Here is a 15,212-nt window from a genome sequence, read left to right as displayed (position 1 = left end):
ATCTATAAAAAAATGCTAGTAATACTTTCCTCACAGAACTGTTGTAAAGAATGAATGTAGTTTATGTGTAAAGTATCTAGCATGGAACTAGGTGTCAATTAATGCTAGTTAGTTCTCTTCATTACTTTTCTCATTAAACAAATATGTACTGAGCACCCGTGTGATGTAAAGAAGGTCCACTAATAACTGCCCTAAGAGAGCACTCCCACCATGTACAGGATAGCAAAAATAATGACCATGCAATCACCCATCAGGAATAGGAATCCAAACATTTCTACATATCATTTTGGGCCACACTTTTACCAATTGCCTGAATTGGTGAGACAGGACATACTCACATGCAACAAGTAATATTAAGTGGATTTATCATTTATGGATAGGCATCCAGGGACTGAAAGGGTATAAGATGCATTATGAGCCAGGATCCTGAGGCTCAATAAAACTATTTGATGGTTTCTTGACTGCCTTACTTTATTTGAATCACAGCTAAGGAACCCTGAAAAGCAGCTTGCCATGAGTTTTATAACTCAGGAGAAATGTTATTCACTGGGACAAGCTTTGAAGGGCTTACTGCTTCCAGGGGAGAGGGGAACAAAGCCTGGCCTACCTTTCACAATATCTTCCTAACTCTAAATATTAACTTCCCTACAAGGGGCAGGAACAAAGCTGACTGTTTCAGGCAGTTACACCATGTCTCAGGATATTGTATTTGCAGTACATTCTATAAATTATTCTGAGAATTACAGGCAAGAAGACAGGAAAGAGAATGGGTCATACAAGGCTACATGGAGACAATCCAGCATGTGTCAGATCCATCCATTGGAGATACACTGGTGCATAAAATCAACACAGTAACACAATTAGAGCTAGCAGTACAAGGAGATGACAAATTATATCTTATCTACCTATTGAATGAAGAAAGGCATGATAAATACTATGAATAAGAACCATGAAATGCACTGGTGAATAAAATAGAGGTATCTAATTTGATTTTTTTTGTTTTGTTTTAACGTGGAAATTTGGGTATCTTTCCTTTAGAAGTTACAAACCGAGTATCAAGGCAAAATATGAAGGTGAAAGCAAGAATACATTTTAATATTTTCTTATTTTTTATTTTGTGACAGGGTCTTGCAAAGTTACTGAGGCTAGTCTCAAACTTGAGATCTTCCTTTCTCAGCCTCCTGAGGCTCTGGGATTACAGATGTGTGTCACTGTACCCAGCTTTACTTTCACCTTGTCTCTTCTTCTTGCAACTTGAAGGTAAAAAAAAAAATCTAGGAAAATGTGTGTGTGTGTGTACACACACATGTGAAGAGGAGTTGTAGGATAATTGTACACTGCTTTATATAAATGTATTTTATCACTTCTGAACATATCTCGATCAGTAAAAATACTATAGGATTTGGCTTAACCAAACATCCATAGTACCAAATTATTCACTGCATAGATTTCAGAGGAAAAACAACAATATTTTTTCTAAAATATAATATATATTGAAAATCAAATTAGATACCTCTGTTATATTTTCCCATAGCACTCCATGATTGGTCCTCACAGTATTTATTATATATTTTTGAATAGATATATTATATTATATATATGTTATATATACATATATACTATCTAATATATGATATATATTAGAAAAAACTTGATTGCTCAAGACTTTAAAATATTTTATTAGCAAATTATTTTCTTTAAAGACATCAATGTCATGAAACTTGCAATAATAAAATTGTCCACCTGTAATACAGTTAGTTCATTTTTGAAGACCTCACCAAGTATGTAATTCTTTGCTAAGAAGTCTAATTCCAATGTCTATTTTTTTAAATTGTGAATTGCCTATTTGGGTAAGTAATTGCCCCGTGATGGAGCTCAAGAGATTGAAATATGCCTCACATATTATTATCCTGTGTTACGTCTGGTCCAGAAGATCTCTTCAGGACCAAAATAAGGTTTTGGTCTGTTTCAGTACAGAGAGCCAGAGAGCCCTAAGTGATTTCAAAAGTCCCAGAATTGACCTAACCTCCTAAGAGTCAATATAAGGATCAATCCATGACCATGGTAGATTTCAGGCTCTCTCTCCCCTTCATTATATCCAATCCCTCATCAAAGCATCCCAATCTTTCAATTTTATATCTGTGAAAGTCCCCCCATCCTGTATCACCATAGCTTGGATTACTATAACAGCTTCCCATTTTGTCTCATTAGCTTCCGCCTTTCTCACTGTAGTCTACCCTTCCCACAAATCTAGGTTATTAATTATTTTATTCACGTATAAAGCATTGGATGTCTGGGATTATTCTAATAATTATAAATATATTAATTCATTTAACTCTACCAATCATAAGATACAGGTAACATTGCTATCTTCATTTTAATGGTGAGGACCTGTGGCATTATAAAGTTAATTTTTCTCAAAGTTACACAGAAAGTGGTGGAATTGGGACTGAAATTTAGACAGTCTAGATCCAGAGTCTATGCTATTAACCACTACCTTGTACTTCTGCTCTCAGTATATAGAGACTTTCTCTGACTATTCTGGTCTTACCAATCCTCTCTTCTGTGCATTATAAATGGCACCACATTAGAACTTGGATTTTATGTAAATTTTTATAAAGCCTATTGATTTGGACAGCCCAAAGAGGGTGTAAAATTCTCAAAGATCAGCAACCACATCTCATCTAGTTTCTAAAGCTCTCACAAATTCCTCAAGACTTGGACCAGCTTCCAGGAGTGGAAATACCCAACAGCGGCCTTTGTTCCTTTCATCACAAGTTCAATGTCATGTTTTAGATAAGACAATGTATACCATTATAAGAAATTTATTCACTGTAATTAAGATGACACATGAATCAAAGTTCAAAGTTATTTTGAAACATTGAAAAATGACTCAGGGAGTATTTTAAATTATCCACTCAACTTCCTCAAAATACTCTGTAATACATATTAATGAACTCTTTTGCAAAAGGGAGAAGATAAAATAAAATAAAAAGCCAAGCATTGTAACGCCCTTGGTGGTTCAGATTACTATGCAGTATATTTTGATTCAATACACAATTTAGAATCAGAAGAGTAGAATCCAATTCCCTGCTCTGAAACTGCTAGTTATATGACATTAGGGGTTTGTTTACTTAATCTCTCTGAGCCCTGTCCACCTTCATCTCACCCTACCACCTGTAAATTAGGGATAATATTTACCTGATCTCAAAGATGATTTTGAGGATCAAAGAAGATAATGCATCTGTAAGTACTTTTTAAACTCTAAAGCAATATAAAAATGTAGTTTGCATTATTATTTATATAACATGAGATCTTATAACGGAGAGATATTAGATTTTAGATCTTTCACTAATCCAAACTGTGAGATCTCAGTGAAAGCATTAACTTATCTGAACCTCGTTTTCTCCATATGTAAAACAGAGGAGTTTACACTTTTAATTTTTTTTTAATCCATTGACATTAATTTCCTCCAAATTCTGTTGGTAAATAACAAAAAATCTGATGAAGAATATGAATTGCTAATGATTTTTCAAACCAAATGATTACCAATGCTATGAAGCAAATTATTTTATATCATTGCCTTGTATTACCACTTAGGACTTACATAAATCTTTCACATTATTAAATTATTTAAATTCCTTCTGTTTTCTATTATTATAAATGATATGGAAAATGCTATACTCACATTTTCTAACATGGCTAAGAGTAAATTACTCTCTGAATTGTTCAAAAGTAAACAGAAAGAAATACATACTTAGAGAGCTCTTGAACTAAAGAAATTTTGTATCATGAGGCAGAATATTTATTATCCATTCAGAAATAAAACTTAAAAAGTTTATGTACTCTAATGAGTATTTTTCCATTAATAATAGCATAAAGCATCTACAAGTATCCATCTTTATGTACACACACACACACACACACACACACACAAAACCTACACACTGTCAATGGAAAACTTCAATATGGAAGTCTTTAAGATACATTAAACTAAAAATTAGAAATATTTGAAACATGAGAAAGGGAAGCCTGAATGGAAGAGAACACAGACATTTGGAAATTGGGCTGAAGGAAGGGGAAAACATTCATTCAGTTAGGCATTCATTCAGAAAACTGTTCATCACCTACAATTTGACATGGAGGTATGTAGAGTGCTAGGGAGACTAAGATGAACAGATGAACTTCTGTTCTCAAAAATTTCAATGGTATATATACATATACCAGTTAGAATGGCAGATTAGAGAAAACATTCAGCATTTTTTTTTGAGATTGGCTAACTTCACTTAACATTATATTCTCCAACTCCATCCATTTACCTGAAAATGGGCCAAGGAACTGAACAGACACTTCTCAGAAGAGGATATACAATCAATCAACAAACATAAGAAAAAATATTCAACATCTCTAGCAATATAGAGAAATGCAAATCAAAACTACTCCAAGATTTCACCTCACTCCTGTCAGAATATCAGCTACCAAGAATACAAACAACAATAAATGTTGATGAGGATATGGGGGAAAAGGCACCTTCATATATTGCTGGAAGGACTACAAATCAGAGAAACCAATCTGGAAAGCAGTATGGAGATTTCTTAGAAAATTTAGTATGGAACCACCTTTTGACCCAGCTATCCTACTCTTTAGTCTATACCCAAAGTACTTAAAATCAGCATACTAAAGTAACGCAGCCACATCAATTGTTCATAGCAGCTCAATTTGCAATAGCTAAACTGTGGAAGCAACCTAGATGTCCTTCAATAGATGAATGGATAAAGAAACTGTGGTATATATTCACAATGGAATATTACTATGAATTAAAAGAGAATAAAATTATGGCATTTGCAGGTAAATAGGTGGAGTTGGAGAATATCATGCTAAGTGAAGTAAGCCAATCCTAAAAAACCAAAGGCCAAATGTTATCTCTGATAAGTGGATGCTGATCCATAATGGGGCACGTGGGGAAAATGGAGGAGCTTCAATGGAGCAAAGGAGAGGGAGGGGTGGGGAGGGGCCATGGGGGCAGTAAAGATGGTGGAATGAGATGGACATCATTATCCTAGGTACATGTATGACGGCACGTATAGTATGATGCTACATCATGTACAACCAGAAAAAATGAAAAGTTGTGCTGAAATTGTGGTACAATTAGTCAAAATGCATTCTGCTGTCATATATACCTAATTAAAATTAATTAATCAATTTAAAATTTCAGTATCACTGGAGAGATGGTGTATGTATGAATATATTACAAGCAAAGTAAGTATTTTGATCCAGAGTTTGGTAAAGGAGCAGACAAAAAGAAAGTCTACCTTGAGCTGCAGGGTCAAGTAAAATTTTCTGGGAGAGGTGACAGTCTGAGCTGAGTTTAAAGTAGGAAAAAGGAGTTCCTCATGTAAAAGGGGATTAAAGTATATTCAAGAAAAAAAGAAAAAACTTTTATGAATGTCTGTAAATAACAAAATGCAAGGAGGATTCTAGTCATCTGTTAAGTTTATCAAATGCTTAGAATGTTAGTTAAGGAGTACTAATTAATGAAACTAAAGACGTAGACAGGAGCTAGATTTTGGAAGGACTTAGTATCCCATACTAAGGAGTTTGGATTTATCATAAAGGTGACTGAGAACCATCAGAGAAATCTAAGCAAAACAGTGACATGAGAAGTTTTTTTTTTTTTTTTTGGTTTTAGATAGATAAATTTAATGAATAGGAGAATATATAGGTAAATAATGATAATAGCTGAGCATGATGGTACACACTTATAATTCAGGCCACTCTTGAGATTGAGGTGGAAGACCACTTGAACCCAGAATTTTGAGACAGCCTGGGCACAATAGTGAGACTCTTAGAAGAAGAAGGAGGAAGAAAAAACAGGAGAAAGAGGAGGTGATGGAGTGGAGTTAGGGAACAAAAGGGACACATTCAAGAATTATTTAGGAGGTGTAAGTGCAGATGTGTGGTGGCTGTCTACATTTAGGTTGGGAGAGGTGGGTGGTAGGACATAGGAAAACTCTTAGATTTTAAGTTTTAGGGGATAGAAAGATGAGTGCAATTTAATAAAACAACATATAAGAGAAAGATCAGGTAAGGAGGCAAGATTATGAGGTCAGTTTCAGTCACATAAAATTTGAGGTGGCTTTGAAATTTCCAAGCAAAGATGTTCATTGAGCTGTTGGATATCTGGACTGGAGACAGATTTAAGCATACTTTCATAGAGATTATAAATGACACAATCACTGAGAGGTTACTCAACAGAGAGAACAATAAGTAAGATCAGAACTTCCAAGGATAGAATCCTAATAAATACCAATGCTTGTGGAATAAATGGAAAAACAGGAGTAATTGAAGAAGACTGGAAAGCATTGCTCACAGCAATATTGAGAAAGTCAGAAAGAGAATCATGTCGAAGACAAGGGAGCAAAGTTTCCAGAAGGAAATGGTTACCAGTGTCAAATGGTGCAAATGTTTACTGAAGATAAAGGTGGAAAAGTGCCCAGTGAGTTTAAAAATTAACAAATTCTAGACAACCTTGTGAGCAGATTCAATTTCAGTTGAGTGAAGGAAATGGAATCAAACTGCTATAGGATAAGGAATAGATAAGAAGTGAGGGACTCCAGGGATATTTCCTTGTGGCAGCCTCACAAATATTTTCTTTCATGAGCCCAAAGGAAATATTAAAGTATAACTGCATTATATATATATATATATATATATATATATATATATATATATATATATAATTTCTTACCATTGCTTTTATTAAAGGATTTTCACCAAAAACAAATGAGAGAGGAGGCAATGAGTAATATTCTTCCAACTAGCGGTGCTATGAAGAAAGAAACAGTGCAAATCGAAGGGGCAGTGAGCTCAATGGAGGGGGTTGAGTTTAGTTTGTCTCTCCGCCCCCCCTCCGTTTCTGAAAAGACTTAAACATTTTTAAATACTGATGGGAAAGACCAACAGAAGGGAAGACAATGAAGATTCAAGAGACAGAGAGAATAAAAAATGAAACAGAGACCATAAGGAGGCAAAAAGAACTGGATCAGCAACAGAAATGAAAGCATGAGATTTGTTAAGATTGAGAAACATCTCCCTACTGAAAAGAGAATGAAGGAAAGAAGGATGAAAGCCAATGCAGAGATGTTTATAGTGAGGACTGAGTGGTAAGGTCTAGGTAGTGGAGTAGGTCTAACATCATAATGCAATTTTATCTATGAATTTTTTTATTAATGTAAACAAAAAATTACAATTTGTTGTAGAAAACACAAATGGTCTAATGAAGAGAACCAAAATTATTTGTAAATATACCACACAGAAAAATCTGTTAAAATTGAATTGCACCGGTTAAAGTAAGGATAGAAATAGTAGTATGCTTACTCCATTCAACATTATTTTGTTTCTATAAAAAATAAATCTAAATTATTTCCTCTATTTTTAAAATTTTTATTGGTTATTTTTAGTTATACATGACAATAGAATATACTATAGAATAATTATATTTTTTTTTCATTTGGATTAGTGAATGTCTGAAATAGAAGGTAAAGATAATGGTTGAAGGAGACTATGGTTAAGAACCCTTGATGACTCTGATGTTAGGGGCCATGAATATGTTATCCTCTTTACCTCTATTAACTCTTAATTCAATTTTCATTGCTTCAGAAATTTTTATAAAATTTATCTTCAAAATATACTTCAAAACCAACAATTTTTCTCCACCTCCATTGCCATTGGCCTAGTCTGAGCCATCATCATCTCTATATTTAATTATTTTAATAGCTCCCCTCCACTCCTACCCTACTCTGTCTTCTTTCATGATTTTATTTTTTATTTTAATCCCCACAGTTTGAATATGAGATAGACCTAAATGTAGAGTTTTTGGTATTCACTCTACTTAGTGTTCTCTGAGATTCCTGAATTTGTGGCTTACTGTCTGCCATTAATCATGGAAAATTCTCAGCCATTATTACTTCAAATAGTTATTTTACTCCTTTCTCTGTTCTCCTGATATTCCTCTTATACATATATTACATTTTTTATAATTATCTCATAATTCTTGGATATTCTTTCCAGGTTGTGTTTATTCTCTTTTTTCCTCTTTGTTTTTCATTTGGAAAAATTGCTGTAAATATATTTTTCAGCTTAGACTATTTCCTCAGCCATGTTCAATATAATAAGTTCACCAAAGACATTATTCATTTCTGTTCCATTGTTTTGATATGTAGAACCTCATTTTTTACTCTTTCTTAAGATTTTCATCTCTTTGCTTACATTACCCACCTGTGCCTTCATGTTGTCCACTTTGTCCATGAGAACCTTTGGTATATTAATCATAATTACTTTAAATTTCGAATCTGATAATTCTAAAATCTCTAACATATCTTAATCTTGTTCTGGTGATTTTTTTCCCTTTAAACTATTTTTTAAGCCTTTTAGCATGGCTGGTAAATTTGTGTTGAAATATGGACATGATGTGTCAGGTAAAAGGAGAAAGTGTGTGATTTTTTTATCTCTTTGGGGATTAGGTATTTACTGTTTGCTGTTATGGTGGTGCCAAGAGTCAAAATTTCCTCTATTATTCTTGGCTCTCTCTCTCTCTCCTGTTACGAGTTTTCCTAAAATCTCCCTGAATAGAGTCTGTGTCTTTTATCTCTCTCTCTTAGTTTAGTCCATTTGATTATACATCAGTATTCAGCACTTAGTAGATGCTGTTCAAGTATTATCTATTATAAACTCATGTTATTTTTACAATAACTCAGTGAGGTAAATGCTATTGTTATTCCCATTTTACAAATAAGGAAAATGAGTTATACAGCTTGTATATGGGAAAACCAAAATATGAAGCTAAAGTGTTGAATATTGTAGTCTACACAGCTCCCCCTGCCTTTTGAGAAAAAAATTCACTTAAGGCACTGGTAATCATCTCAAAGTTCACAGAGCTTAATTCAGTAAGCTTAATTCAGTAAGCTCTGTAAAAAGAAGATATCAAGGTAAATTCCTTATTATAGTTTCTTGGACTCTTTTTGCAAATCTCAGAAAGACCTCTCAGATTATTCTTTCTTATGACTTATTATTTATAAATTTACCTTTGTTCATAAATAAGTAAAGTCAAATGTGTACTACATTTTTTTATAGTAAAGGATCGGAATTTAATTTACATAAACGTGTACATTTTCCTTGAGCAACCTTAGCCCCCTTTTTAAAATGACATTTTATTGAAGTATTACATTGAGAAAACTAAAAAAATCTTAAGTGTAAATCTAGATAAATTGTCACAAACTAAGAAACTGTTACCCAGCCACTTGTTAACTTTGTGACCTTGGGAAAGTTACCTAAACTCTCTGTGCTTAAGTTTCCTCTTGGTAGACTCAATTAAAAGTAGTTTAAACAATAGAGGTTTGTTAATAAATCTCACATAACAAGAAGTATGGAGTTAGGCAATGCCAGGGTTGATTAATTAGTTCAATGAGGTTTTCAAGGACTATTTTTTTCATCTTTTCACTCTGTACCCTCCAGGGTGTTAAGATGGTTTCACTCATGGTGATAAAATGACTACAGCTATACCATCATCACATAGCTGTATGCAAAGGCAGAAGAAAGGGAGATGCCAAAGGAAGCAGCCTTTTTCTTTTTATCAAGGATGGAAACTCTGAGAATCCCCACCAGATTTCTTATATGTCTCATTAGTGAAATTTGTGCCACATGGCAATGTTTAGATACAGGCAGTCTGACATAGTAATAACCAATACTTCTAGACTCTGTTTGGGGGGGAAAATTTGTTGGACTGGTGAGGGGCAATTTGTTTTTAAGAATGTACCCACCATTGTTTGCTTCATATAGGTAATTTATAGCTAACATTAGCATCCTAAAAAGGATTAAATGAAGAAGGGAGATATTAACTACACCTGTAATAAATTTAGGTATGTGAGCTATAAATATTACTTTCCAATGACTTCTGTGTCTTATTAGCTTAATGCTGCTATGTTTCCAAAGTATACCTTATGGCAGGAGTTTCAAAGTGAGCCACAGTGAATTTGTTCCATATTTGCTAGATATTTCAGAAAAGTAGATTTTGGTTTATTAGAAGAAAGGATATTTCTGACAGCTATCAGATAACTTCTTACAGAGATCTGAATTACTTGTCACTAGAATATTTAAGCACAAGTTTAGTGACAACAATAACCTATCAATTCTAAATTAAGAGACATGAGAATCTCAAAATTCAGTGGAGTTTTGTAGAGGAAATTCATGTAGAAGTCAGGGAGAGATTTAGACACTGATTTATAATACTTTGTATCTTATTTATTGCTAAAACTCAAATAAAGTCTTGGCTCTCCCCATAATGGAAACAAAGAAAAACTGCCAATTTTTCAAAAATATTATACTAATTTTGTATGCATATTTTCATAATATTGTGCTAATGCCATTAAGCATAAATTTCACTACTACATTCTAAAACAAGGAAACTATTTTTAAAATTAAATATGATTATTTAAAACTAATAAATTGGGGCTGGGGATGTGGCTCAAGTGGTAGCGCGCTCGCCTGGCATGTGTGTGGCCCTGGTTCGATCCTCAGCACCACATACAAACAGAGATGTTGTGTCCACCGAAAACTAAAAAATAAATATTAAAAAATTCTCTAAATAAATAAATAAATAAATAAATAAATAAATAAATAAATTATGCTAAGTCAAAGTGAGCCAGGTAGGGAAAAAATTATCCGTATTAGCAGGTGGTATGAAGGTTCAGCCTGGAATTCTCATGAAATGAATTCTGCCATTTAATTGATGTCCACAAAGGAGTGGAGAAAAAAAAATACAATAACAGATAAATAATAATCAGGAAATAGGAACATAAAATATACTTGCCAGTAGGAGGGGAAATAGTGGATTTTGATATATACAAGGTGCACAAATTTAAACATGCCTTGTCAAGATGATCTAGGTGGAAAATGTATAGCAGATATGATTAGTATAATGTGAACCTACATTCTGACAAATGTGAACTTGAGGGGGGATTGAGAGATAAAAAACAAGAGTGAGGAAAATGCATGCATGAATGAAAATATCCTAGTAAAACAGATGAAAAGGTGTAATGTCCCAATTAAATTACATCTTATTTGTTCTGACACTTTCCTCTTTATCTTCTCTTTATTTTCTCTTTCTGGAAACTGACCTTACTTCTGTTTTCTCCTTCTTCCATCTTCCACTTCTTTTTTATTTTATCTATTTTCCTTGCTAAGGATACCTAATGATGTCCTGAGATTATTTCTTAGCAACACTAGTTGTTGTAAGGTCAGAAATCTCTGTTTTTTTAGAGATCTCTGATTTTGAGCAGGGTTGAAAACTGTATTTGTAGCAGTATATTTCAAGCAATGATTTGTCTTCCTTTGACAAATAATAAAATATTATGAAAGCTGGTATAAAGATAAATAATCAAAAGAAATACAAATAGCTATGACTAAATTCTAGCAATATATGAGTCATAGATAAATCTTGCTTTCTATTTATGGGAACTCGGGATATGGGAAACTAACAAGTATATGACCCCAAATATTAACTAGTGATTTACACAGGTTGGAAGGGAAAAGTTCAAAATCCATTCTCACTTATCTCCTATATAAACCACTCACAATTTCAGCTCACCAGCTGCCTCTCATAAATGCAGTAGTCTTTAAGTGCAATTGGCAGACTGCATAGATTTCTACTTTCCTCACAAAATGGTGGATTGCATATTTATATTTACAAGAATTCTGTTCATCTCCTGCTGTTTTCTGACTATACATTGTGCACAACGTAAGAAACTCTTAATTGCTTTATTTCTATAGATATAAATGTAAAAATTAAGTAGATTCTGATTACAGAGTGAAGCAATGTTGTGGTCTTATGCAAATCGAAAAAAACATAATATTATAAGTAAAGTTTATGTTGTTAAAAATTAACAAATTTTAATGTATCTGACTTTTTAGTTTATTTTTAGAGGGTTTCAGTAATTTTGTCTTGAATCTAACATGCTTGTTTCTGAACTCTAAAACAAACATGAAATATGAAAAGTTCTATGGATTACTAACTAAAATTTTTACTTGTGCCAACATTAATGATTTTCAGCTATTTGCATTCAACACTTTGTTTTTCAGAATCTATAAAGATTGTTCTTTATTTTTCACAAAAATTTCAATATGCAATTTGTTCAATAAAAACATGTACTTACTTGATAGAATTGAAATTATGTGAATCCTTAGAGATAGGCAAAGAAATAAATGATATGATCATATCTGTTTATAAAAAGATCATAAAATATTTGCCAAGTTAAGAAGTCTAATTCTTTTTTTAAACATTGTCCATTGAAAATAGATTTCTTGGGTTGGGGTTATAGCTCAGTGGTAGAGCACTTGCCTAGCATGTGTGAGGCACTGGGTTCAATCCTCTGCACCACATAAAAATAAATAAATAAAATAAAAGCATGATGTCTATCTACAGCTACAAAAAATATTTAAAAAACAGATTTGTCTTAAATTTTTCTAAGCAGCACCATTTGACCCAATAATTCTGGTGAGGGATATCTGTAATGTTGGATAAGGTAATCAATTAAGATGTAGTTTCCATGTTAGAAAATGAGAGAAATTTTTAAAGTACAGTATTGTGTTTTAACTTATAAAGTCCATTATGTTTTGTTTCTTTTAGCAATATATTTATATAGTAAAATCAGTCTGTCATTTTTACATTAGGAAAAATATGATCTACCAAGGAAAATGGCTTCCTTTTAGGTTCTATATGCCTGACCTTATCAGTTATTTATCCTTCTTGCCTGCCACCTCTAACACCAAACATACACAGATATTCAGGGGCCTGGGATTCCGACAATCTAAAATGTCACTCTACAAAATCTTTTCCTTTTATTTAGGCTGGAAGACGCTCAAAATATTTCAGCTTTTCTTGGAATTTAGTTGCTCTGCATGCTTATGGGTCCTTTGAATCAGAAAACTTTTCTACTTATTAATTCTCAGAGTGTAGAGAACTTTTACTCAGTTCAGACTGGGGAGGGGATACTGCGGTCATGTCATTGGCAAAATGACTCTCCATGGTAGCCCCAGAAATATAAAAGTCATTAAGAGTTGTGATTGAAGTGCCTCTAATGCCAGTCGCCTACCACTGCTGTGACTTATTTAAATTTACCTGTCTAAATGAGTGCACTTGGGAGTGAAGGGAGCACTATTAATAATTATTCCAGGATAATGGGCATAAAACAGAACTGTCCTAGCACAACAGTATTATATTTACTGTAGCTTTGGGTATATCGATTTGTTTTCTTTTAGTCAGAAGACAATACACAAATTTAGCCCCAAAGAACTTCTATGTTGCTGAGGGATTTTTGTTTCAAACATTAGATGTTCTTTTGACCATAATGCTATGTATTACTTTTTTAAAGCCATGATGTGAAAATCATCAGTTACAAAATAATAGAAAATTTGTTTGTATATTCATCTTCACTTTTTAAGCCTAGTACATGATAATATGATATTTAAACATTCTCAAAGTACCATAAAGTTGTATCCATTGTCTTTTAAAAACTTTTATGGGTGCATAAAAATTACACAGAGCAGTGGGTTTCATTTTGACATGTATGTATATATACATAACATAGTTTGATGGATTTCATGATTGTTTTTCTAACATGCAGAACTTGTCGTATGTGCAGTATTCAAATTTGAAGCATTTGTTCTATACTGTTAAGGTATTTTTGAATTTTGTTATTTACAGCCAACTGTACATCTGTGACTGACTTTGATGATTGTCCAGGGAATATAACAGATTTCTGTCCAGAGAATATTGTTTGTGCATGCAAAGATGGAGAGCCTTTTTGCAAGTAAGTGTAATATATGCTGTAAAAGCAGTGCAAACCTAATGTATTGTAAAAAGTAATTCATATTGTTTTCATTTGTTTGCTACATTTAATGATGAATGTTTATTTTAAAATTATATTTTATTTAGTAATGGCTCCTACACATGTGAAAAAAGTGTTGTGTCTTCCTAAATTTTACTAATATGCTGTTTAAAAATAGTATACTAAAATTTTAATAATTAAAATTGAGATGATTTATATTAACTCCAAAATTAGCAACATTCAAAACTGCTTTCTACAGACAGACTTTTTTACAGCTAAGTTACATGAATTAGTAAATAAACTGTTTACCATTCTAACAAAGAAGAAGAATTTGAATGTGAATCTTTTTATGCAATAGCTATAATCCAGACATGTGATATATGAATGAAATTTTTTGCAAATCAAGATATATTTTAAAAGCTCTGTGATTGTTCTTCTTTATTTTCAGGTTCATTTTTTATAATACATGTGTTCTTTGAGCCATAAATAATTTTTCTTTTAAAATTTTTGTAGATATTTTATTTTTATAACCATATAAATGACAGTGGGTGTGTCAAAGATGAAAGAGTTAGGGAAAAAATATGGCATAAGAGTAAGGAAGAGAGAATTTGTGAGAAAATAAGTATATATGGGGAGTTTTCCAGCATCTATGTCTTTTGAACTGAATTTTAACAATTGATAGTAGCATAGGCAAGTGTAAGCAAAGCCATGGAGGCTTGAGATACAATGTTTTTGAATGTAGGGGATAGGTTTCCTTTTTGAGTGGACCACAAACATTAGAATTTAGTCTTATTTATCTCCAGCGTCTAGCACAACACCTGGCACACAAAATATGTTCTGTAGGAGTTTTTGAAATTCATCAATCATACACTGTGAGATGTTGTTCAGCAGTGCAAAGTACTGGAAGAATATTGAAGAGGATGAAAGTTATTTTTAAAAAGCCATTGAAGCTGGGTATGATGGTGCATGCCTCAAGCCCTATGTGGGAAGCTGAGGCAGGAGGATCATTTGAACCCATGCATTCACAACCACCCTGGGTAAACTAGTGAAACTGTGTCTCAAAAGAATAAAAAAGTCCTTATTTAGCATTTAGCAGTTGTTGATGATAACCTTTAGAATATCATTCTAAGATTGCAGTGGAGATGAAAACCAGAAAACAAAATTACATCCAAGGTGTGAGAAGTAAATACAATACCACAATACAGAAACATATATGTCAATTGTATTTTCTTTCTTTCTTTCTTTCTTTCTTTCTTTCTTTCTTTCTTTCTTTCTTTCTTTCTTTCTTTCTTTCTTTCTTTCTTTTTTAGTTATATACAACAACAGGAT

The 15,212-nt window shown here is 32.8% G+C and overlaps 1 protein-coding gene across 1 annotated transcript in view; it reads left to right on the top strand.

Annotated features, from left to right (window-relative positions):
- The first annotated feature begins 11,718 nt into the window (after window positions 1–11,718).
- The window catches only part of LOC113199933 (uncharacterized), a 95,460-nt gene continuing 91,966 nt past the window's right edge, over window positions 11,719–15,212 (top strand). The window contains exons 1-2 of the mRNA XM_026413119.1: window positions 11,719–11,794; window positions 13,760–13,865. Coding sequence (XP_026268904.1) covers window positions 11,719–11,794; window positions 13,760–13,865 — 182 coding nt within the window. The remainder of the gene's footprint in view (window positions 11,795–13,759; window positions 13,866–15,212) is intronic.

Source organism: Urocitellus parryii, chromosome X, assembly GCF_045843805.1.
Source record: "Urocitellus parryii isolate mUroPar1 chromosome X, mUroPar1.hap1, whole genome shotgun sequence".
NCBI lineage: Eukaryota > Metazoa > Chordata > Mammalia > Rodentia > Sciuridae > Urocitellus > Urocitellus parryii.
Note: the sequence above shows the minus strand (reverse complement) of the source record. Positions and strands in the feature narration are given on the sequence as shown.